Source organism: Elephas maximus, chromosome 1, assembly GCF_024166365.1.
Source record: "Elephas maximus indicus isolate mEleMax1 chromosome 1, mEleMax1 primary haplotype, whole genome shotgun sequence".
In the NCBI taxonomy this organism is placed as follows: domain Eukaryota; kingdom Metazoa; phylum Chordata; class Mammalia; order Proboscidea; family Elephantidae; genus Elephas; species Elephas maximus.
In genome coordinates this window covers 14,902,854-14,925,670 of record NC_064819.1, presented here as the reverse complement: position 1 = coordinate 14,925,670, position 22,817 = coordinate 14,902,854, and the positions used below count along the sequence as shown (strand labels likewise).

General features: G+C 42.0%; 1 protein-coding gene across 1 annotated transcript; it reads left to right on the top strand.

Annotated features, from left to right (window-relative positions):
- The first annotated feature begins 4,507 nt into the window (after positions 1 to 4,507).
- ROPN1 (rhophilin associated tail protein 1) lies at positions 4,508 to 17,034 on the top strand. The gene is made up of 5 exons (XM_049878764.1): positions 4,508 to 4,623; positions 8,898 to 9,015; positions 10,310 to 10,471; positions 16,279 to 16,454; positions 16,968 to 17,034. Exons 1-5 carry the CDS (start codon positions 4,508 to 4,510, stop codon positions 17,032 to 17,034), a joined length of 639 nt encoding a protein of 212 aa, XP_049734721.1.
- Positions 17,035 to 22,817: the final 5,783 nt, after the last annotated feature.

Here is a 22,817-nt window from a genome sequence, read left to right as displayed (position 1 = left end):
TCTCCTTTGATCCAGGTGGATTGAGACCAATTGATGCATCTTAGATGGCCGCTCGTTAGCATTTAAGACCCCAGACGCCACATTTCAAAGTGGGATGCAGAATGTTTTCATAATAGTATTATTTTGCCAATTGACTTAGAAGTCCCCTTAAGCCATAGTCCCCAAACCCCCGCCCTTGCTCCGCTGACCTTTGAAGCATTCAGTTTATCCCAGAAACTTCTTTGCTTTTGGTCCAGTCCGTCCTGGAACTTTTTTAATTTTTTTGTGCTTTAGGTGAAAGTTTACAATGCGAATTAGTCTCTTGTTCAAAAATTTATACACAAATTGTTTTTTGACATCGGTTGCAGTCCCTGCAATGTGTCAGCACTCTCCTCCTTTTCCTTCACACCCCAGGATTCCCCATGTCCATTCATCCACTTTTCCTGTCCCTTCCTGCCTTCTTATCTTTGCCTTTGGGCAGGAGTTGCCCATTTGGTCTCATATACTTGATTGAACTAAGAAGCTTGGTCCTCACGCATGCTACTCTCTGTTTTATAGTCCTGTCTAATCTTTGGCTGAAAGGTTGACTTCAGGAGTAGCTTCAGTTCTGAGTTAGTGTGGCGTCCGAGGGCCATAGTCTCAGGGTTCCTGCAGTCTCTGTTAGATCAGTAAGTGGTCTTTTTTTGTGTGATTTTGAATCTTCTACATTTTTCTCCTGCTCTGTCTCGACCCTCTATTGTGATCCCTGTCAGAGCTGTTGGTGGTGGTAGCTGGGTACCATCTAGTTCTTCTGGGCTCAGGCTAGTGGAGGCTGTGGTTCATGTGGCCCTTTAGTCGTTTGGACTAATATTTTCCTTGTGTCTTTGGTTTTCTTCATTCTCCTTTGTGCCAGGTGGGATTGGACCAATAGATGTATCTTAAATGGCCACTCGCAAGCTTTTAAGACCCCAGGTGCTACTCACCAAAGTAGAGTGTAGGACATTTTCTTTATGAACTATGTTTTGCCAATTGACCTAGATATCCATGGTCATCAGCCCTCAGCCCTAGTAACAGGGTCCCTCAAGATGTTTGGCTATGCCTAAGAAGCTTCTATGACTTTGCCTTGGTCAAGTTGTGCTAACGTCCACTATATTGTGTGTTGTCTTTCCCTTCACCAAGGTTAGCACTCATATATTATCTAGTTAGTGATTTTCCCTCCCTCATCTCACCTCCTTTATAGTTATCAAAGATTTTTTTTTTTCTGTGTAAACCTTTTCTTGGGTTTTTATAATAGTGGTCTCATATAATATTTGTCCTTTTGTGACTGACTTACTTCACACAGCATCATGCCCTCCAGATTCATCCATGTCGTAAGATCTTTTGAGGATTCGTCATTGTTCTTTATCATTGCGTAGTATTCTGTTGTGTGTATGTACCATGATTTATCCATTCATTTGTTGATGGGCACTTAGTTTGTTTTCCATCTTTTTGCTATTGTGAATAATGCTGCAATGAATATGGGTGTACATATATCTATTCATGTGATGGTTCTTATTTCTCTAGGATATATTCCTAGGAGCGGGATTGCTGGATTGTATGGTATTTCTATTTCTAGTTTTTGAAGGAGGGACCATATCGTTTTCCATAGTGGTTTTACCATTTTACATTCCCACAAGCAGTGTAGTGCGTAAGAGTTCCAGTCTCCCCATAACCTCTCCAGCATTTTTTTTTTTTTTTTTTACTAGTGCCAGTAATTTTGGGGTGAGATGGTATCTCATTGTAGTTTTGATTTGCATTTCTTTAATGGCTAAGGCTCACAAGCATTTACTCACGTTCCTGTTAGCTGCCTGAATGTCTTCTTTGGTGAAGTGTCTGTTCATATCCTTTGGCCATTTTTTAATTGGGTTATTTGTCTTTTTGTTGTTGAGATGTTGAAGTATTCTATAGATTTTAGAGATTAGACCCTTGTCAGATATGTTGTAGCCAAATTTTTTTCCCCAGCCTGTAGGTTCTGTTTTTACTCTTTTGTTGAAGTTTTTTTATGAGCTTAAGTGTTTAATTTTCAGGAGCTGCCGTTTATCTAGTTATCTTCTGGTGTTTGTACATTATTAGTTATGGTTTATATTCTATTTATGCCATTATTAGGGCCCTTAGCATTGTCACTATTTTTTTCTTCCATAATCTTTATCATTTTAGATTTTGTATTTAGGTCTCTGATCCATTTTGGATCCATTTTGGGTTAGGTTTTGTATGTGGTGTGAGCTATGGGTCTTGTTTCATTTTTTTACAGATGGACATCCAGTTTTGCCAGCGCTATTTGTTAAAAAAGACTATCTTTTCCCAATTTGTAGCCCTGGCGGTGCAGTGGCTAAGAGCTTGGCTGTTAACCAAAGGGTCAGCAGTTTGAATACACCAGCGACTCCCTAGGAACCCTATGGGGGCAGTTCTACTCTGTCCTGTAGGGTCGCTATGAGTTGAAATAGACTCAACAGCAACACGTTTGGTTTTGGGTTTTTTTTTCCCCCATTTAATGGACATTGGTCCTTTGTCAAAGGTTACCTGACTGTAGGCGAATGGATTTATGTTCCACTGGTCTACATGTCTGTCGATATACCAGGACCAGGCTGTTTTGACCACCGTGGCTGTACAATAGGTTCTGAGATCAGGTAGTGTGACATCTCCTATTTTGTTGTTTTTCTTCAATAATTCTTTATTTATCTGGGGCCTCTTTCTACAGAAAGTTGGTGATTAGTTTTTCCAACTCATTGAAGAATGCTGTTGGTATTTGGATTGTGATTGCATTGTATCTGTAGATTGCTTTGAGTAGAATTGACATTTTCACAATGCTGTGTCTTCCTATCTATGAACATGGTATGATTTTCCATTTGTGTAGGTCTTTTGGTTTCTTGCAGTAGCGTTTTAAAGTTTTCTTTGTATAGGTCTTTCAGATTCCTAGTTAGATTTATTCCTAAGTATATTATCTTTTAAAGCCTATAATAAATGGTATTGTTTTCCTGATTTCCTTTTTGAAGTTCTCTTTATTGGTATATAGGAATCCAAATGATTTTTCTATGTAGATCTTATATCCTGCTACTCTGCAGAATCTATTAGTTCCAGTAGTTTTCTTGTGGAATCTTTGGAATTCTCTATGTATAGGATCATATCATCTGCAAATAAGGATAGTTTTACTTCTTCCTTTCCAATACAGATGCCCTTTACTTCTTTTTCTTGCCTTACTGCTCTAGCTAGGACTTCCAGCACAATGTTAAATAGGAGTGGTGATATAGGGCATCCTTGTCTTATTTCCATTCTCAGGGGGAATCCTTTCAGCCTCTCTCCATTGAGAATGATGTTGCTGTTGGTTTTGTATGTATGCCCTTTATTATGTTGAGGAATTTCCCTTCAATGCCTATTTTATTGAGAATTATTATCAGGAATAGGTTTTGGACTTCACCAAAATGCCTTTTCTGTGTGGATTGAAATGATCGTGTGGTGTTTTTCTTTTGTTCTATTTATGTGATAGGTTATGTTGATTGATTTTCTAAGGTACCATCCTTGCATACCTGGTATGAATCCCACTTGGTTGTGGTGTATTTTTTTTGTGTGTATGATGCTGAATTGCATTGGTTAGAATTTTGTTGAGAATTTTTACATCTATATTCATGAGAGATATTGCTCTATAATTTTCTTTTTTTGTGTTGTCTTTGTCTGGCTTTGGCATCGGGTTATGCTAGCTTTGTAGAATAAGTTTGGGAGTATTCTCTCCTTTTCTGTGTTCTCAGATAGTTTGAGTAGTACTAGTGTGAGCTCTTCTCTGAATGTTTGGTAGAATTCTCCTGTGAAACCACCCGGTCCAGGGCTTTAGTTTTGTTGGGAGGTTTTTTTTTATTATTATTATTACCTTTTCTATCTCTTCTCTTGTTATGGGTCTGCCCTGGAACTTTTTGAGTGAAGGTGTACAAGGTTTCACTTTAAGATTCAAGTAGTTAAGTACACACCTGTGTAAAGACAGATGTTCATTAAAAGGCTGTTTGATTATTTTTAATCGGCAATAACCTTAATGTCAAATGCTAAATTCGCAGAGTAAATTTTTCTACAGCTCTTATCCAGCCAATAAGAGTTGTATGACATGGAAAAGACTCCCATAATATACTGTGGAGTAGATAAGCTGTTTGGTATGACCCCTTTTTGTTTATACAAACACACATATATTTGCGTTGAAAAAATTCTGGAAGGATACAGTCTATATTTTTGGTAACATCATTAGGGGAGACTTCTGCTTCTTGTTGATCTCTACTTTTTGAACGAAGAAGCATTGTGTGATTTTTGTGTCAAGAACAGAATTGTTTACAATAACAAAAAACAGAGATTATTGAACTGCCTTCTTCTAACCTTAGAGTTGCACAACAATGGAATACATCCCTTGGGGGATTGTGAAGTCCCCACTATAGAGAATGTCAGACAGAGGCTGGGTGACCCCCTAACCAGGATTCCTGTTGTCCTTTGATTCAAACATTCCCATTTTTTTTTTTTTCCTGCCAATAGGTCAATGCCTCAGACCGATAAGCAAATATGCATCCCGCCGGAGCTGCCAGAATTGCTGAAGCAGTTCACCAAAGCCGCCATCCGGACCCAGCCGCAGGATCTCATCCAATGGGCTGCCGAGTGCGTCTTCCTTTCCTCCTCCAGCCCCTCGTTCCCACACTGGGGGGAATGAATGTCATGGAAAACTGTGAGGAGGTTGTCATGGCTGCAGCCAGGGAGTGGAGGCTGATTAGCATAACCTTTGTGATTTTCGGTTCTAGCATGGCTTTGGTGTTTTAAAATTCACACATGAAAACATCACAGCGGTCAAGGATGGGATGCCCTCCCCTGAGCGAGCCAAACTTAGCAACATGAAGCCAGGGCGATAGGCAAAGTGTCCTGGGGCAAACAGCAAGAACTAGACCATCACATCACACCAGCCCACGCACACCCCACCCCATCTCTGCACCCCCTCAATCTGTCCCAGTGGAAAGAAGAGTTCAGAATCCCCCTGCAGTTTAGCTGGGCTTTTCCTTAAACCACGACCGCGTTCTCTTATCTCACCACTAGATGGCAGCAGTGCACCTGGGGGAGCCATGTGAGGATCCTGCTGGGTGGATTGTGTGGGATGGGTCCAACCTGGTTCACTCCTGGATCTACCCCTTTAAGGAGACACCTTCCTCCAGGGCTGTTAAAACTCATACTTGCACCCGATCAGAGACACTTTTTTTATTTTGTCTTTGGTGAAATTATTGTTACTTTCGTTAGCATTCCTTTGAATAGTAAAGAAAAAGGAGGTAAAACAGAGAGAGAAGGTCAGCAGGAGTATAGCTGGGTTGAAAACAGTGCTCCCTCTTTCGGGAGAGACCTCCAGAGATAGCTCAATTGATGGGTCTTACACAGTAATAGCTGCTGGCCTGGACTGAAACAGCTTTACACAGAAATCCTCTCAGCTATGAAATTGCTTCTTAGACAAACTCGCCTGCTTAAAGCTGGGGGTCTGGGGCTTGTGGCAGGAATTTGAAGCTAACTAGACCTCCCTGACCATTTCCAGGCTATTTTTATTGTTTGGTGATTACTTCCTTAGCAGAATTTCGGTGGGAAAGGGGGACTAAGAGAGGACATGGTGGGTTGGACAAGGCAGAATGTCTTCAGCATGAGATTGTGAGTAGGTGTGTTGGGTGGGAAGAAGGTGTGGCCACCTTTGAGAAGGCACCAAAGGTAATCTAAGAGGGTTCTTTAGACTCTGAGCAGCGCTGTCTGTGCTCCTGGGCTAGGTTAGGATGAGGCTTTTCCAAATGAAAGGAAAATAAGCCAGTGGTATGCATAAAAAGGAGACCTGGTGGCTGGTGGCACAGTGGTTAAGAGCTCAGCTGCTAACGAAAAGGTCAACAGTTCAAATCTACCTGCTGCTCCTTGGAAACCCTAGGAGATAGTTCTACCCTGTCTTATAGGGTTCCTATGAGTCAAAATCAAGTGACAGCAATGGGTTTGGTTTTTTATACATAAAAGAGACATAAATAGTAGTGCTTTGCCTAGTAATGACCCCTGTTTAATTTTCCATTTTAAATTTGACGTGTTATAAACTTTAGCTTCAGCAGACTGATTCCTTCTGGCATAGTCAGACACTTTGTTTTATACTATCCGATAGTTTAAAACCCCATTTTATTGTATGTATGCTGCTGTGTTATGGTAAGAAAAATGACATTTCTTGGTATTGTCCCTGACATTTATGGGAGAAGACGTTCCACCGTTGTGGCCTGTTCACGCCCATATTGTATCACGCACTATAAATTTTTTAGACATTGGTGAAAAATCAGTTTGTAGTTTAATGGCAACGAAAAAGGGGATCATGACCTAAGAGCACTCTCTGTCCTATTCAGACATGAAAAGCACTAATCAGGTGGTCTTACATGGCTCACAAACCAGTAGCCTTTTAGAGGGTAAAACTCCACAAAGTAGTTCCAAGGCCAAATATGTGTTTAATTCATTGCAAGAAAGAATTTCCCTACCTAAGGGCTGTCAATGATGAAACCACCTTGCTTCAGCAGACATAAACTCATCTGTCCCATAGTAGACCCACAGGACAACACACATTTGCAGTATGTGTCTAACCATGGAATGGTTCGCTCGCACGTGAAGCTAAAGCACCCATACAGGACTGAATCTACTGACTACAGCCTCATTTCAATGTTCTCTAACCAACTCCACTAACAAGCTGCTGAGTGTCACTCTCTACCTGGGCAATCACTTCTATGGAATGAGGAGCTGTGTGTCTCTGTCATCATTTACATCTCACCTAACCCCCCAGTGCCATCGAGTCGATTCTGACTCATAGCGACCGTATATCTCACCTAAGTCTGGCTTTATAGACTGAGACCACACCCTACTCCTGTTGTCACCCTGTACCCACACCCATCCCAACACTGATCTGTCTGCAGAGATTTCTCACCCTGGTGGCATAGGGGCTACAGCTGCTAACCAAAGGGCCTGCAGTTCAAATCTGCCAGGTGCTCCTTGGAAACTCTATGGAGCAGTTCTACTCTGTCCTGTATGGTCGCTATGAGTCAGAACAGACTTGACGGCAACGGGAATGGGTTTATTTCCTTAAAGGTGACCTTAGAATATTTTTTCTGCCCTTCATGCTGATGACCTCCAAGGGGTGACTGGAAGGCATTGTTTTAGTCTGAGTAGCTTTAGTTCTGAGCTGCTTTGTGGCTTAGAGACAGGAAATGGTTCTCAGCCTCATCAAGGAATGGCTTGGCCCTAAGACGGGCTTTACAAAATTCTCTGTGTTCTTTTTATACTACATGGATCTATAGACAGTGTGAAAGATAAAGTGAGGAGGAGCAGAGGCTTGTGACCCAGGGATGGTCACTGATAAGGCTTGTGATGTAGATTATCAGGCCTTTTTTCCAAGGCACCTCTGGGTGGGTTTGAACTATAAACCTTTCAGTTAATAGCTAAGTACTTTACCATTTGCGCCACCCAGGGACTCCAGTAATGGAGATAGACCCTTCCACGTAGCATAGGTGACCCACCTGTCAAGTGCTATGTCCATTCCCTGCTGCAGGCAGCCTCTTCCCATCTCATGCCAATCCTGAAACAGGACTCAGTATTTTTTGTCCACATTGCCCCCCTCCCCTAAAAAAAAACCCCACTCTGCAAAGCATTGGGAAGCAAGCAGACTTTCCTGAAGCTTTTAAAGGGAAGGTAGAGAAGGATTTTATGTCATACACCCCACATAATATAAGGTTGTCTCAAATCCTTCTTTGGCTTGTCTTCTCCCCCTGAGCCTCCCTTTCTGCCCCACCAACCTTCTCTTTCTTCCCTCTTGAAGCCCCAAGCTTTGTTCTTTCCAGGCTTTCCCCTTCTTGGCTCACCCTAGAGCTCTCTTTCTCTCCCTCTTTCTTACACAGGGCACTTTAGTTTTCTCCCAGCTTCTCTTTCCAAGGTTACATATCCTCACTCACTACCTAATACTGACTTTAAGTACATCTGTGGTCATCGTACAGGTAGTCCCGACTTACAAGGGGTTCCATTCTAACGACTCCATCATAGGTCGGTTCTGACGTAAGTTGAATACCTCTTTTTTTTTTTTTTTTTTTAGTTTTCCTTATTATTGCCTTTTATCATCAGTATCTTTACAAATTTGGTCTTTATTTGTCTTTGGGGGTTGGAAACATTACATCTGAGAATGATAACATCAGCAAATTACGCACTGCAGCATCGTATGTTGTACATATTACTGGTGATAAGATGTACAAAACGAAAGCAGAAACCAGTCGGTCGTAAGTGTGGTTCATCGTAACTCAAGTTGTAAGTCGGGGACTACCTGTACTGATAAAGATTTTATTTATGTGTGTGTGTGTGTGTGTGTGTCTGTTTTTTAAAGATCATCTAGTTACTAGGGTTTTTCCTCCATAAAAGATAGCATGGAATTAGAAATAACAATTTTTTTCTCCTAATCTTACAGATACACACAAACATGAACATATACATAACACACAAACACACACGCATACATATCCTATGATGTGTTATATATCTTATGATGTGTGTGTGTATGTGTGTGTGTGTGTAAAAAGCTTAGGAGGGATGACTGGGGAAAAAAAAAAAAAACATACCCAATATACTCCAGAGAATTTGCTGATTATTCTTCATTCTTAGAAAGGAGCAAATATTTTCACCCCCTAAGCCTTCTCTAGGCCTTAGGCACAGAAAGCAATACATTCAGGCTTTCCTTGTATGTCAAAACCAAACAAAAACCAAACCCAGTGCCATCGAGTCAATTCCAACTCATAGCGACACTATAGCGACTCTGTATGTCAAGGAGCTTTATAAACAAGTGTCTGGTATCCAGCAGCCACCGGACTATAGAATGCTCCCCCACCCCCTAACTGTTTCTCTCGTAGTTATTTTGGAGCCATGTCCCGTGGAGAGAATCCCCCTGTGAGAGAGCGATCTGAGCGAGTGGCTCTGTCTAACTGGGCAGAGCTAACACCTGAGCTGTTAAAGATCCTGCATTCTCGGGTAAGGGCCACACTACTGCGGTATATAAGGGGGGTGGGGGACAATGTCAAGGCTGGGTGGATACAGACCAAAGCCCACTGTCACCCGGCCATTCAGCTGGTCACACGTGCAGCACCATCCTAAAATTCACTGAACGATGGACTTAAAGTTAATCTCCCCTTGGGGAAATAGGAATAATTCTGAAATGGCTGTGGACTATCCAGTGCTGAGCTGTCAGTGGGGACATCCTCAGACTGCCCTGAAGCTGGCAGAGTGTCCAGGGTTCAGGACAATGCTAACCCCTTCCCTCCAGGAGAGTGCAAGGCCAAAGTCCCTCAGCTGTGTCTCCCTTACTGATTAACACTGTAATATTTTTTTTTTTTTTTTTTATGATGCCAGTCGTGATTTGGAAAGGGGCCTATTATAGCTCCCCCACTATCCCAGGTGTAGGTATAGGCTACGTTTTAGGAAAAAGTCTGGTTCTCCTCACAGCCAAATCACCTTGGGAGCTGCCTTGGATGCTTTGGGTCAATTTCCAGGAAAATATGGCTTATCGTGGTCCACTTTAGGATCCAAGACAGAGAGTTTTGGGGTGATTCAGGACTGACTTAGCCAACTATCTTGGTCCCAGAGGCTTAGCCATTTCACCAGCATCAGAAGGCCAGGGGAGGTGTTGGACCTTCACTGGGGCATCTGTGCCCTTCTCACATTGTTGGCCAACAACTGGCCACTCATTCCCTCCATCTTCCTAGCCACCAAGTGCCTTGTGCTGTGGGTGTGACACAGATTCAAGGTACTTGGGGCCAAGCAACATTATGCATCCAGACCAAACCCTGAGGGTAGCCATATCCCCATCTTGTTCCTGAGAAAGCGTGAGGGATGCATGTGAGGGATTGTGCAAAGAACTCAATGGAGTCTGGAAACAAAAGCTCTAGAATCTAGTTTCAACACTAATCCGTGGTCTCAGTCACATGAGTCCTCTGCCCCTTCAGGCTGCCCTATCTGCCTTACAGGAATAACCTAGGGATAAAACAGCAGATAATAAAAACATCAGAAAAAAATTGAAATGCAATACTAAAAGTCTATGTTTCCTATAACTATGACATTTGGAGTTGAAAATTATTAAATTCTATCTCACCATGTTCTTTCACTAGGGTGAATATTTCTCTGCCCTTGCAAAGAAACTGCCAGAGTCTTACCTCCTTGACAACCCCACTTGCTGTGCCCTGGGAGAATCCGGGGCCTCGCTGGGCAGGTGCGTCTCAGGGGCAGAGGCTGCCTCATTCCCTGTGTTCTCCATGTTCCTACCCTGCAGGTTGCCGGTAGGCTGATCATCCATGCAGATGAGCTGGCCCAGATGTGGAAGGTGCTCAGCCTCCCAACAGATCTGTTTAATAGTGTGATGAACGTGGGTCGCTTCACGGAGGAGATCGAGTGGCTAAAGTTCTTAGCCCTTGCTTGCAGTTCTCTTGGAGTTGTAAGTCGTTTTAATGTTTTGTGTTCCTTTAGGGAAATTCTCTGGGCCTGGAAGGGCAGGAGTTGACAGTTTGTGCATCAAGACACACAGTCAACTCTCCAAGGCTGTGGATTGGAGATGAGCATGCGTGTGGATTCATTATCCAGGCTTCTCGTCTTTTCCTCCTCTTGGATTAGGCTCATTTCTGTGCTTTTTAGCAGGGGTTAGGGGGAAAGAGAGAGGAAAACTGATCCAGGCTCTAGGGACAGGTTGGCTAAAATGTGGCTTAGGGGCTGTTTGTGAATTTCAATCATTGCACACAGATTCATGTCTATCACCACTCCACTCCCTCCATTATATTCATAGAGATAACCAAGAGTGCACTGCAGGGTAAGAGTTGCTTATACTCAGCTGCCAGACACCTAGCAGATATAGAATGGAGACTTACAAAGAGGGGCAGCCTTATAAAAAATACAATTGGGTAAATGTAATCGGACAGGAAAACCAGAGATAAGAGAGCAAGGAAGGAGAGATGAGGCTATTTCTAGACTTGTAGTTATGACATCAGCACTGATGCAGGATGCTCACACAAATTCATGCCTTTTCCAATTTGCCTTGGTTTACAATTGGAAAAGCCACTTTCCTGTTTGAAGGAAAAGATGCTGAAACCTGTGTGTGTGTGTGTGAGCGTGTGTGCGTTTTAACTAAAGCTTAGGTGTCTTCTTATACATGGACTCAGTCTTGTTAAACACTGTTTTAATAACTTCCATGAAAATGAACCAGAAACTTGGTTAAAAAAAAATCCTTGAAATAAATGAGTTTAAAAATTAATGAGATAATCATTGCCTCTTTTTTTTTTCTGCAAAAGCCAAACGGTGGGAAAATGTAGCTTGAATAGTTCGGCACATTTTGTGCTTTCTTCTCGAATATCCTTGAAACGCAGATTTGACATTTTTGTTTCTGAGAAAATTCACCAGAAATACTGTAGTCCAACTTTTTCTACGGGTTTTCCTTGAAACTTTCCTCATTATCATTTCTTGAGAGAGAAGAGGAGGCGCCATTTGTGTTCCTTTTTTTTTTTTTCCTGTTCATTGTCCTTTATAGCAACATTATGTAATGAATACATTACTATCCTCCAAGGGCAGACGAGGGGCCCAACAGCACTGATCTCACTTCTGTGGAAATAGCTCAAGAGCTGGCACCTTAGTTATCTAGTGCTGCTATAACAGAAATACCTCAAGTGGGTAGCTTTAATAAACAGAAATTTATTTCCTCGTAGTTTAGGCTAGAAGTTCAAATTCAGGGTGCTGTCTCTAGGGGAAGGCTGTCTTTCTCTGTCTGCTCTGGCGGAAGGTCCTTGTCTCTTTTTAGCTTCTATTCCTCAGTTCTTTGGTGGTGGTGTGGCATGTGTCTTCCCCTCTATTTATGCTTGCTTGCTCAGTTCTGCACTGTTCATATCTCAAAAGAGATTGATTTAAGACACACCCAGTGGTTAAGAGCTACGACTGCTAACCAGAAGGTCAGCAGTTTGAATCCACCAGTTGCTCCTTGGAAACTCTATAGGGCAGTTCTACTCTGTCCTGTAGGGTCACTATCAGTCAGAATCAACTGAATGGCAATGGTTTTTTTTTTAAACCCACAAAGAGGAGCCCTGGTAAGGCAGTGAGTAAGAGCTCGACTACTAACCAAAAAGATTGGCAGTTCAAATGCACCAGCCACTCCTTGGAAAACCTATGGGGCAATCCTGCTCTGTCCTATAGAGTCACTATGAGTAGGAATCAACTAGATGGCAGTGGGTTTAGTTTTGGTTTACCCACAAAGGGTAGAGTAAGAAAATAACTAGATTTAATCCAATCCAGGAATTTCAGCCTGATGCAATAATTGAAACAGCCTTTAGGCAAATTGCACAGTCTCTTAGATTTCTTCTGTACCACCCGCACCCCCATCCTCTTTTCCAAGATGACAGTTGAGTTTATAAGGAAAGAGTGAGTCCAGGACCTCAGCGCAGCCAAATGAAGGTTTTCGCACGTCTGTTGGTCTTCTTGGGCACCTCTGGTTTCCATGGTGATGCCTCTGTCTGCCTGGTCACAGCTGCTTGCAGCATGAATGGTCTAGTCTCTTTCAGGTTAGTCATCGCACAATGGTGTTCCCCCACAGACATCTCAGTTTTCACTGGTGCTGAGGTCTGTTCCCTAGCGTAAGGGGTCTATGCCACAGCCCCTCACTGCCTTGTGAGATGTCTGAATCTTCCCCTATCCCTATATCCCACAGTAACCAAGAGTGGCTTTGGAAAGCCAAATTCCAACCTTCCCTCTGCTTAGCCCACTGTGCAGCTGCTAGGTTCACTTTGATGTGGCTGCCTCCCAAATTGGTGAGAAGAAACCATGAGGTGAATTGTGTCTTTCTACTTCGTCTCAAAAACAAAGAGGTTGGGTTAGATGTTCCATGAGGTTCCTTCACCTCTAATGTTCTGTGATTCTATTCCCCCTTCTCTGCTTCCACTGAGTCACCCTCAGCCCTAGCTGTGGATAATAGTAGGCTCCTTAGATTCTGAAAGGTCCTGACATGTTTGACTTTGCCCCTAATTACCGTATGTCAAAGAATACCTAGAGGTGAGGTCAGCCTGGAGGGCAAGTCCATAAATAAAATGTGCCCTGTAAATCCAGGAAGCAATTCCTTCATTGGATCACACTGGATTGTGGCTAGGAACTTAAATGTGGGGTGGTCAGAGTGTCACCATCTGGGGTGAAGGCTTTGTCTTCTAGTTAATCCACTTATCTAGAGATAAGCCCAGGAATTCCCTCCTTCCTCAGTACCCAACCATGATCTCTGTGCCATCTAGAAAAGCCATTTCTCCCCTTGTAGAGAAGAGCCTAATGCAGGAATTTTAGGTAGCAAGTAGACGTACTCAAGTCTTGAGCTCCCTGACCTAATACATGTGATTCAAAATGCAATGGCTTGAAGACCTTGTCGGTTTCAGGATTCCTCCCTGTGGACTGGCCTATGCCACTTCCTTTTCCAACTGAGACTTTATGTAGAACAAAAAGCTCTTGCAAGTAGTAAATAATTGGGTTAACTGGAAGGAATGGCTTACATTTTCTTAGCAAATAATTCACTTGTCGAGCCTTTTACCTCTGAGATTGAAAATGAAGCTCATAAGATGCTATCTCTATGACGTGGACCCTCATCTGACCAGAGATCTTGTGCAGAAGAAGGCAGATGTTTACTTTAGATTTATTTCAGTTTACCAAAAAGCTCCAGTCCAAAGAGTTTATCCATTCATCCATTCATTCATTTATTGAATGTTTTTAGATCTTATAAGGGCAATAGAATTTGAATATTTGCTGTTTGAATGACCAATAAAAGATGATATTTGGGGTAGAAACCACCCTAATTTGGATGAGGCTGCAGAAAGAAGATAACCAAACAAAGGCAGTAAGAGAGCAGTTGGTTAACAGAAGTAGAGAGGATGAGCTATGGATGAAAATTATGAAGTTGAGTGCAAGCACTCATGATTGCAAATAATCTACCCAAAGCCATTCTTATGCTGACCTCAAATACGTGGATGCCTTCCCATCCTCACTGACAGCCCCTGAGCCAGCCTCATGCATGCCCGTCCTCCCACCCCCTTGGTGGAAGTGGCTGCATAATGGCTCACACTGTGCTTACGGTGCTTTCCACAAGAGGGTGCCAAGGAGAGAGAGCAAATGCCAAGTGGCCTGCTGCAAACCCCAAGTGTCTCTGACATCGTGTGGTTTATCACATACAAATTCATGTACATTGAAGATTCTATTTCATAAAATAACGATGTTTGATTTAATATGCAAATAATGTTCAAAATACTGGCCATCAAGTGCAAATGTCACTACAAGAAGATGGGCCAAGTTTATTCAGTGCCCTCATCTACCTTCTGGCTTGTAGACTTACACCCTTATGTAACGCACACCACAGTTAAAGAAGCAGCACCTAGACATTCATTATATTCAGGGAGAGGCTGGGAGCAGAACCAGCAAACCTCAGCTACAGAGGGAGAACAGTGCTGGCCAGCCATTTGGTGAGATATAGCATCTGCTTGTTCACTCCCCCAGCCTCACCCAGTTCACCACTCAGGACTGATTTTTCACTGATCCCTGAGGGTGTGCAAGAAACATTTGCACCTCGTCTGTTTTAACAAACTTCTATGATGTACATGCTAACCTGTCTTTGCAGATTCAGAGCTAAACCATCCTTTCCTTGTATCATTTCCTTGCTTTATCCCATCACTACACAACTCTTTCCCTTGTGAAATGTATTCAAAGGGCAGGCTTGTTGAAAGACACTGGTACATTAAAACCTCTGCTCTGAACATGATCCTTAGTGTTCACATTTCAGTGAAAGGAGTGGTTTGCTTCTACTATATTAACCTTTCCATTACAACTTCTGGCAATCATCATCTACTAATTTTTCCCCCAGCAACAGGGTTAGTATTACGTACTGACCAAGACCAGTTGCCATCGAGTCCATCCCAATTCATGGTGACCCCATGTGTGTCAGAATAGAACTGTGCCATATAGGGTTTTCAGTGGCTGATTTCTTGGATATAGATCACCAGGGCTTTATTCCGAGGTACCTCTGGGTGGCTTGCATCACCAACCTTTCAATTAGCAGCCCAGGGTGTTAACGATTTGCACCACTCAGGCACTCCCGATAATGTACCTCATGATTGTAGTTAGATGGAGCCACATGCTTCAGACGGATGGGTTTTATCTTGATGTCCAGTCTCATTTTTCCTGCATCTGGAACACCTGTCTTCCTAGGGACATCAGCTTTTTCTCTCTCCTTCTCCCTGCGGTGGCACTGCTCCACGTCTCTCACAGGAGCGTGCAGACTAGACTAATTACCTCAACCCTTTACAGAGATGATTGTAGAACAACAAGAATAAGAAAAACTGTAAGTTTGTGGAATGTAAAAGCAAATTACCCTCTTTCAGTAAGGTTATTCTGATTAAAGAAACAAATGTCTCCATATATTCAGCAGTTTATAAACCTGATTCTCTAAAGATACCCCTCCAACAAAGAAAGAAAGGAGAAAAAGACGCCCAGTAGGCACTCAATAAACCAGTTGCTGTCAACCGATTCTGATTCATGGTGACCCGTGTGTGTCAGAGTAGAACTGTGCTTCACAGGGCTTTCAGTAGCTAATTTCTCAGAAGTAGATAATCGGTTTGTCATATTGTGGTGGCTTGTGTGTTGCTATGATGCTGGAAGCTATGCCATTGGTATTTTATATACTAGCAAGGTCACCCATGGTGGACAGGTTTCAGCGGAGCTTCCAGAATAAGACAGACTGGGAAGAAAGGCCTGACAATCTGCTTCTGAAAATAAGCCAATGAAAACTTTATGGATCACAACAGGACATTGTACAACTTGGCTTGCTTTGGACTCATCATCAGGAGGGACCAGTCACTAGAGGAGGACATTATGTTTGGTGAAGGAGAAGGCCAATAAGGGCAAGGGAGAGCCTCAGTGAGACGGACTGGCACAGGAGCTGCAACCATGGACTCGAACATGTGATGTCGAGGGTGACTCAGAACCAGGCAACGTTTCATTCTATTGTACAAAAGGTTGTCATGAGTCAGAGTTGACAGAAACTATCTATAGGTACTCACCATTTTGTTTAGATTGAATTAAATGACATTTAGGTGTAAATATTTCAAGCTTTCCAGAATATTGCACCAGTCCCACTTCATTTTATGAGAGTAATATTTTTTTCTTTTTGTATCTAAACTGAGCTCAAGAATCTGGCCTGGAATAATGACTTTCTCTTCATTTTATCTTGTGGTTTTACAGACCATTGCCAAAACTCTCAAGATCGTGTGTGAAGTTTTATCATCTGACCATGATAGCGGACCTCCCAGAATCCCCTTTAGCACCTTCCAGTTTCTCTACACGTATATTGCTGAAGTGGACGGGGAGATCTCGGCATCGCATGTCAGCCGAATGCTAAACTACATTGAACAGGAAGTGTAAGTAAACCTTTACCAACTGGGGGTGAACAAATACAGGGAAAACAAATCTAGCAGGGTCCCAAGCCATGATATGGTGAGGTTACCATATTACACTGCTCTGGAAACAGAAATGGTGTGAGAAATGTGAAGTAAAGATAGAAAGGAGATGAGGAATGTGGAGGGGAAGAATGGTGTAGGACAGCAATTCTTAGCATGAGCCTCAGACCAGCAGAGGCATCATCACTTGGGAACATGTTAGAAATGCAGTGTCCAGGCTTTATCCTGGACCAACTGAACCAGAAACTCTGGAGTGGGGCTAATCTGTGTCTTAGCAAGCTCTCCAGGTGACTCTGACTCTCAAGTTCAAGAGCCAGTAGGGTAAATGCAGAGGAGGAGAGCTCAGGACAACTGAGGCTGATGAGGGAGGAGCAGCAGCAGAACATGGAGCTAGAGAGTTGTTTATATGTTGTCTTTCTTAAGATTCATCATGTTTAGCGAACTAACCCAAGTCTATGTATTTTCCCCACACAGAATTGGTCCTGATGGTTTAATCAAGGTGAATGACTTTACCCAAAACCCCAGAGTTCGGCTGGAGTAAAAGCACAATTCTGGCAATTTTAAAAGAAGATACAGAGATAATTGTGCTTCAGAATGACTGAACTCCATCCACCATCCAATGTCAATTTTCTTGTACAACGGGGACATGCTAATAAACAATTACACAAACATACTAAATCAGAAATGTGTGGAATTAAGATGCCCAAGTGTTGGGGAAAAACACCTGCATTAAGAGATTAGTATTCTTTCCACATTGGCTCCGGGTGAAAGTGGCTAACAAAGCGTGGAGAGAAAATGCATCTTGAGGCAAAGCCAGACTGTTGAATTTCAAAGTTAGAATGTTAACTGGACACAACGTTGATGTTTTGTAACTATTAAGCTTAAGTTAGATAAGGTCCATCCAAGTTTTTACTGGTTTATTTCTCCATTTGTTGGTATTATACTAGTTGTTCACTCATTCACCAATATTTATTGAGGTTAGTTAGCTCTGTGCCAGGAGGAGTCCCTGGGTGGTTGCAAAAGGTCAATGCACTTGGCTGCTAACTGAAAGGCTGAAGGTTCCAGTCCACCCAGAGGTGCCTCAGAGGAAAAGTCTGCTGATCAACTTCCAAAAAATTAAGCATTGAAAACCCATGGAGCACAGTTCTACTCTGATATACATGGGTCAGAACTGGCAACTGGTTGTTTATGCCACAGGAATAGAGTTGCCAGATAATATACAGGATGCCCAGTTAGATTGAATTTCAGGGAAGCAATGAATAATTTTTAGTAAAAGTATTTATTTTGTTTTTTTGCTAAACCTCGCAATCCTAGCCAGAAATTACGCTGGCCTCTGAGCATATACAAATGAATCAGATCTGAATTCTGCTCTCAAGAAGTTCCCAGTCTAACACTAAGATAAGACACGAGCATAAATCACTTTAATGCAAGTGGTGTTGAGAGGTACTAACAGAGTGCTTTAGAGATCACTATTAAAGTATCGATGTTAACAGAGTTTCCTGACACCATATATGTACAGGTGTAATGGGACCTTCTGGGGAAAATCCCCTGCATGAGTGTAAGACCTCCTGAAGAGGTCACCTAAAGATTGTTCTTTCTCCGAGGAAGCAGAGGAGATTAACAGGCTGAGTTCCAACGTCACTGCCTCCCTTCTATCAATCCTCTTTTAAAGTTGTTTCTGTTTAAAAATCATGTTAACTTGCTCATATATGAATTGGGAGAAAAACTGTCTATTGGTGTCCAAATAAAGTTAAAAAAGTGATTGTGACTGGACATCACCACGGGCCCTTGATTTTGGCTTAGGGTGAAACAATTGAAGGGGCTGAACCGAATTCTTCCCCCATAGTCACAGAACCGTACCTGCAAGGGTACTGCTGCCTTCTTGGCCAAAGTGGCCCAACATTTATATCCATTCTGGGACCTAAAAGGCACTGGTGGCACAGTGGTTAAGAGCTCGGCTGCTAACCAAGAAGTCAGCCATTTGAATTCACCAGCCGTTTCTTGGAAACCCTATGAGGCAGTTCTACTCTGTCCTATAGGGTTGCTATGAGTTGGAATCAATAGCAACAGGTTTGGGTTTGGTTTGGTTTTGGGACCTAACACTGCTTGAGAATTGAAAATTCTCACCTTCAGGCAGGGAGCTAAAGTACCTCGGGTGAAACCTGGCACCATAATTAATAGGATGTAGAATTTAGAGAATGAGTGAGATCCTTTAACTTGCCTCAGTGCCCCAGTGTCCCTTGGTTTCTCTTTCATTATGATCAAGAATTGATATATAGTCTTGTTTGTGAGAAGGAAGTGGGGGTGGAGAGGCTGGGGAGGAGCATTCTGGAAGACTCTAAGATAACAAAATTCATAAACTCAAAGCAAAGGGTCCTTTGTACATTTGAGGATACAGATTGAAATCAATAGCTAAATCTCAGAGTAGCCCTGAGCATAATCCCTCGAGAGTGCGGTTAAGGAAACCCCAACTATCAAAGCATATATTACACACAGATATGAAATTACTGATGGCACGGACACCAACAGCTGAGACTAAGAGCAATTGGCAATACCCTCATGGCACTGCCAACTGCTCGTCTTCTAAGTCACTATTTGGTGTCCACCATTTTTGTTCTCTGCTCTGGCTCACTGTTGCGATGCTTCCAAAGCTATTAATACTTCTAAGTCACAGGTAAGAGACTCAGGTGCTACAGCACATTTGCCGAATCACCCTGCTCCAGCAGTTGCTCCAAGGGTGAAAGCAACCTGGCCCTCAACCTGGGCTATGCCATATGAATATTATAAATACTGTTATAAATACTAGGGTAATAATAATTTTTAAAAATCTAGTTGCCATTAAGTTGATTCCTACTCATGGCGACCACACGTCTGTCAAAGTAGAACTTTGCTCCATAGAGTTTTCAATGACTTTTGGAAGTAGGTTGCCAGGCCTTTCTTCTGAGGGACCTCTGGGTAGATTTGAACTGCCAACCTTTCAGTTAGTAGCCAAGTGCTTAATCGTGTGCACCACCTAGGGACTCCATTAAAAAATAATAGCTAGCATTTATTAAGTACGTACTATGTGCAAACCGCCGTGCATGACACTTTACAAACATTCTCAAAATTTTCTTCACAACTCGACCTTATAAAGTCAGTACTATTATCCACATTTTATAGATGCGGAAATAATCTTAAAGATATTAAGCTGTTCATTGTCACTGGTGAGAAGGAGTTTGAATCCAGGTCCGACTCCAAACTTGTGCTGCCTTATATGCTTAATGCCTGTCTTCATATGGGATTTCCCCCAGAAGCAATCTTTGAGACAAGGATGTAAGTGTAAGCAGTTTATTTGGGAGGTGATCACAGGAACACTGAAAGAAGAGAAACTGATGGGAAGAAAGCCAATAAAGGGTACTGTGCAAATGATTAACACGGTTGGCTGTTAACCAAAAGGGTGGAGGTTAAGTCCATCCAGAGGTACTTCGAAAGAAAGACCTGGCAATCCACTTTTGAAAAATCAGCTGTTGAAAGCCCTATGGAATATGTATAGGTATGTATGTTTGTATATATATGTGTGCATATATACATGTAGCTATATGTATACATATATACATGTGTGCATGCATGTACCTTCATATATGTAAGAAAACACATTGGGGATACAGTTACAGACATTTCTTAAACATAACACTCACTGGACTGGTTTTCTGAGTTTGAAGTTTTAGGACCATAGTCTTGTGGGACAACTCAGTCAAATGACATAGTTCAGAAAGTTTATATTCTACATCCTAGTTTCGTGAGTAGTGTCTGGGGTCTTAAAAACTTGCAAGTGGCCATCTAAAATAAAACTACAGGTCTCTTCTCATCTGAAGCAAAAGAGAAAGAAGGAAACCAAAGACTCAGAGAAGAAATTAGTCTACAGAACTAGTACAATCTACATGAAACCACAGCATGACCCCAGTTAGGCTGTCAAACAGAGAGCTCTGTAACATATAAACCATATGTTTCTTCTTTAAAAAGAAAAACATCCAGGAAGCAATAAAACCAGGAATTTATAAAGAAAAAGAAGTGGGCTCTTGCTTTACTAAATTAAGCTATTTTGGTTAAAGTGAAGACTGCAGATACATTTAAAGCTTCGGGGAAATGCAAAGATTATGGCCCAATTCCATTTTCTCTGTGTTCCAGGTCCCCTCTCTCCTTGATGCTATTTAATTAGGCACCTCACTATCCCTAGTTAACCAACTCCCAAGATCACCAGGGCCCTGTGGGAGAAAGAGCTGGTCACTCCAGCATAGAAAGCCAGTCTTTGAATTAGGTTCGACTAGGATTCATAACCAGGAATTCTTGGAGAGGCTCCTGAAGTCCTCTTATAAAACTATATACAGAAAAGCTTCAGAAATGTACACATTAGCATTTTCCTAAGGGAAAAAAATACAAAGCTTTTAGCCAGTTCTCAAAGTTATATGATCTCAAAAGCTTAAGAACACTTGGGTTAGAAATAGCTCTGGAAGGCAACAAATGGCTTGAGGAAAGGCAACAAGTCTCAGATCTTTCCAAGCAGAACCAAGCTCATGTTTCCAAAGTTTGATTTATTATCCAGTCCACGGCCTCTTACTTTTGAGTCTCTTATCTCGGCTATAAATCTTACTGCGTTTTTAGTTTAGATTTTCATAATGCTTTGCAGCTTTGGTTGCTTCCTATAAACTGGAACGTGGTTAAGCATGAACAGAGACTTTCACACTTCAGAGGTGAGCCAATTGGAAAAGCTATTAGTCCAATATGCTAAATTATAAAACACTGGCTACCAGCAACAAAAAGAAAAAAAATAGATAACTTGGAGTACATCAAAATGAAAAAATTTTGTGTATCGAAGGACTTTATCAAGAAAGTGAAAAGACAGCCTAAAGAATGGAAGAAAATATTTGAGAACTATGTAAACTATAAAAAGTGGACAAAAGGGCTTGAATAGACATTCTCCAAAGAAGATAATACAAATGGCCAATAAGCGTGTGAAAAGATGCTCAAGGCCCTTAGCCACTGGAGAAACGCGAATCAAAACCACCGTAAGATGTCACTCACACCCACCAGGCTGGGTATTATCAGAAAAACAGAGACTAACAAGTGTTAGCAAAATGTGGAGGGTTCCAATTGGAATCCTTGTGCATTGCTGGTGGAAATGTAAAATAGTGCAGCGACCATGGGAAAGTTTGGTGATCGTTCAAAAAATTAAGGACGGAATTACCATATGACCTAGCATTTCCACTCCTACGTGTACCCTCAAGAAACTTGAAAGCTGGGACTCAGATACTTGAACACCAATGTTCACTGCAGCATTATTCACAATAGCCAAAAGGTGGCAACAACCCATGTGTCCATCACCAGATGAATGGATAAACAAAATGTGGTATGTGCACACGATGGAATATTATGCAGCCACAAAGAGAACCGAAATTCTGATACATGCTACAACATGCATGAACCTTGAAAACATTATGCTGAATGGAATAAGTCAGACTCAAAAGGCAAGTATATGATCCCACTTATATGAAATATCTAGAATAGGCAAATGCATAAAGACCAAAGTTTATTGGTGGTTACCAGGGGCTAGATGAGGCGGGAAATGGGAGTTATTGCTGAATGGGCACTGAGTTTCTATTTAGGATAGTGGTTAATGGTATCAGAGCCTGGTGAAAATAATTAATGTCACTGAATTATACGCTAAAAAATTGTTAAAATGGTAAATCTTCTCTTATATATGCAGTATTTCATCAAAATAAAATTTAAACAAACCAACCATTAGCTAGACCAAGCAGAGTCGGGTACCCATGATACTACAGTGACCTAAATCTCTACATCAGACTCAAAGGGCTGAGTCCTGGATAATCCTGAGTCTCATGGCACTCAAGTGGCTGTCAGCCTCAATGCAATAAAGCAGTCCAAACGGAGATCAGTCAGCATTTACTTAGTCAACAAAAAATTTTAAAGTTTTTACTATGTTCTGGGCGTTGTGCTAGGCACTGGGGGATACTTCACTGAATAAGATAAGGTCTCTGCTCTCATAGAGATTAAATTATACTTGGATAGACAGACATTTCATAACTAATCACACAATTAAAATTGTGAAAAGTGGTGCAATTCCGTAATAGGATAGGGCATTCAACCTAGTTTTCAAGGGTGAGACAGAGACGTGGAAGGAAAAGCTTTCTTGAGGAAGTAACCTTAAAGCAAACGCAGAAACCTATGGCTTCAGATACCACGGATGACTCAGAAATGCACATCTGCAGCCCACACCTCCCCACCGAACTCCAGACGCAAATATCCAGCAGTCTACTTGATATCTTC

What these genes read in the sequence shown, in the direction of transcription:
- ROPN1 (XM_049878764.1), top strand. Translation starts at nt 4,508, where the DNA reads ATGCCTCAGACCGATAAGCAAATATGCATCCCGCCGGAGCTGCCAGAA. An exon ending in TAAAGATCCTGCATTCTCGG is followed by an intron (nt 9,016 to 10,309) that starts GTAAGGGCCACA and finishes CCTACCCTGCAG; the next exon opens with GTTGCCGGTAGGCTGATCAT. An exon ending in CTTGCAGTTCTCTTGGAGTT is followed by an intron (nt 10,472 to 16,278) that starts GTAAGTCGTTTT and finishes GTGGTTTTACAG; the next exon opens with ACCATTGCCAAAACTCTCAA.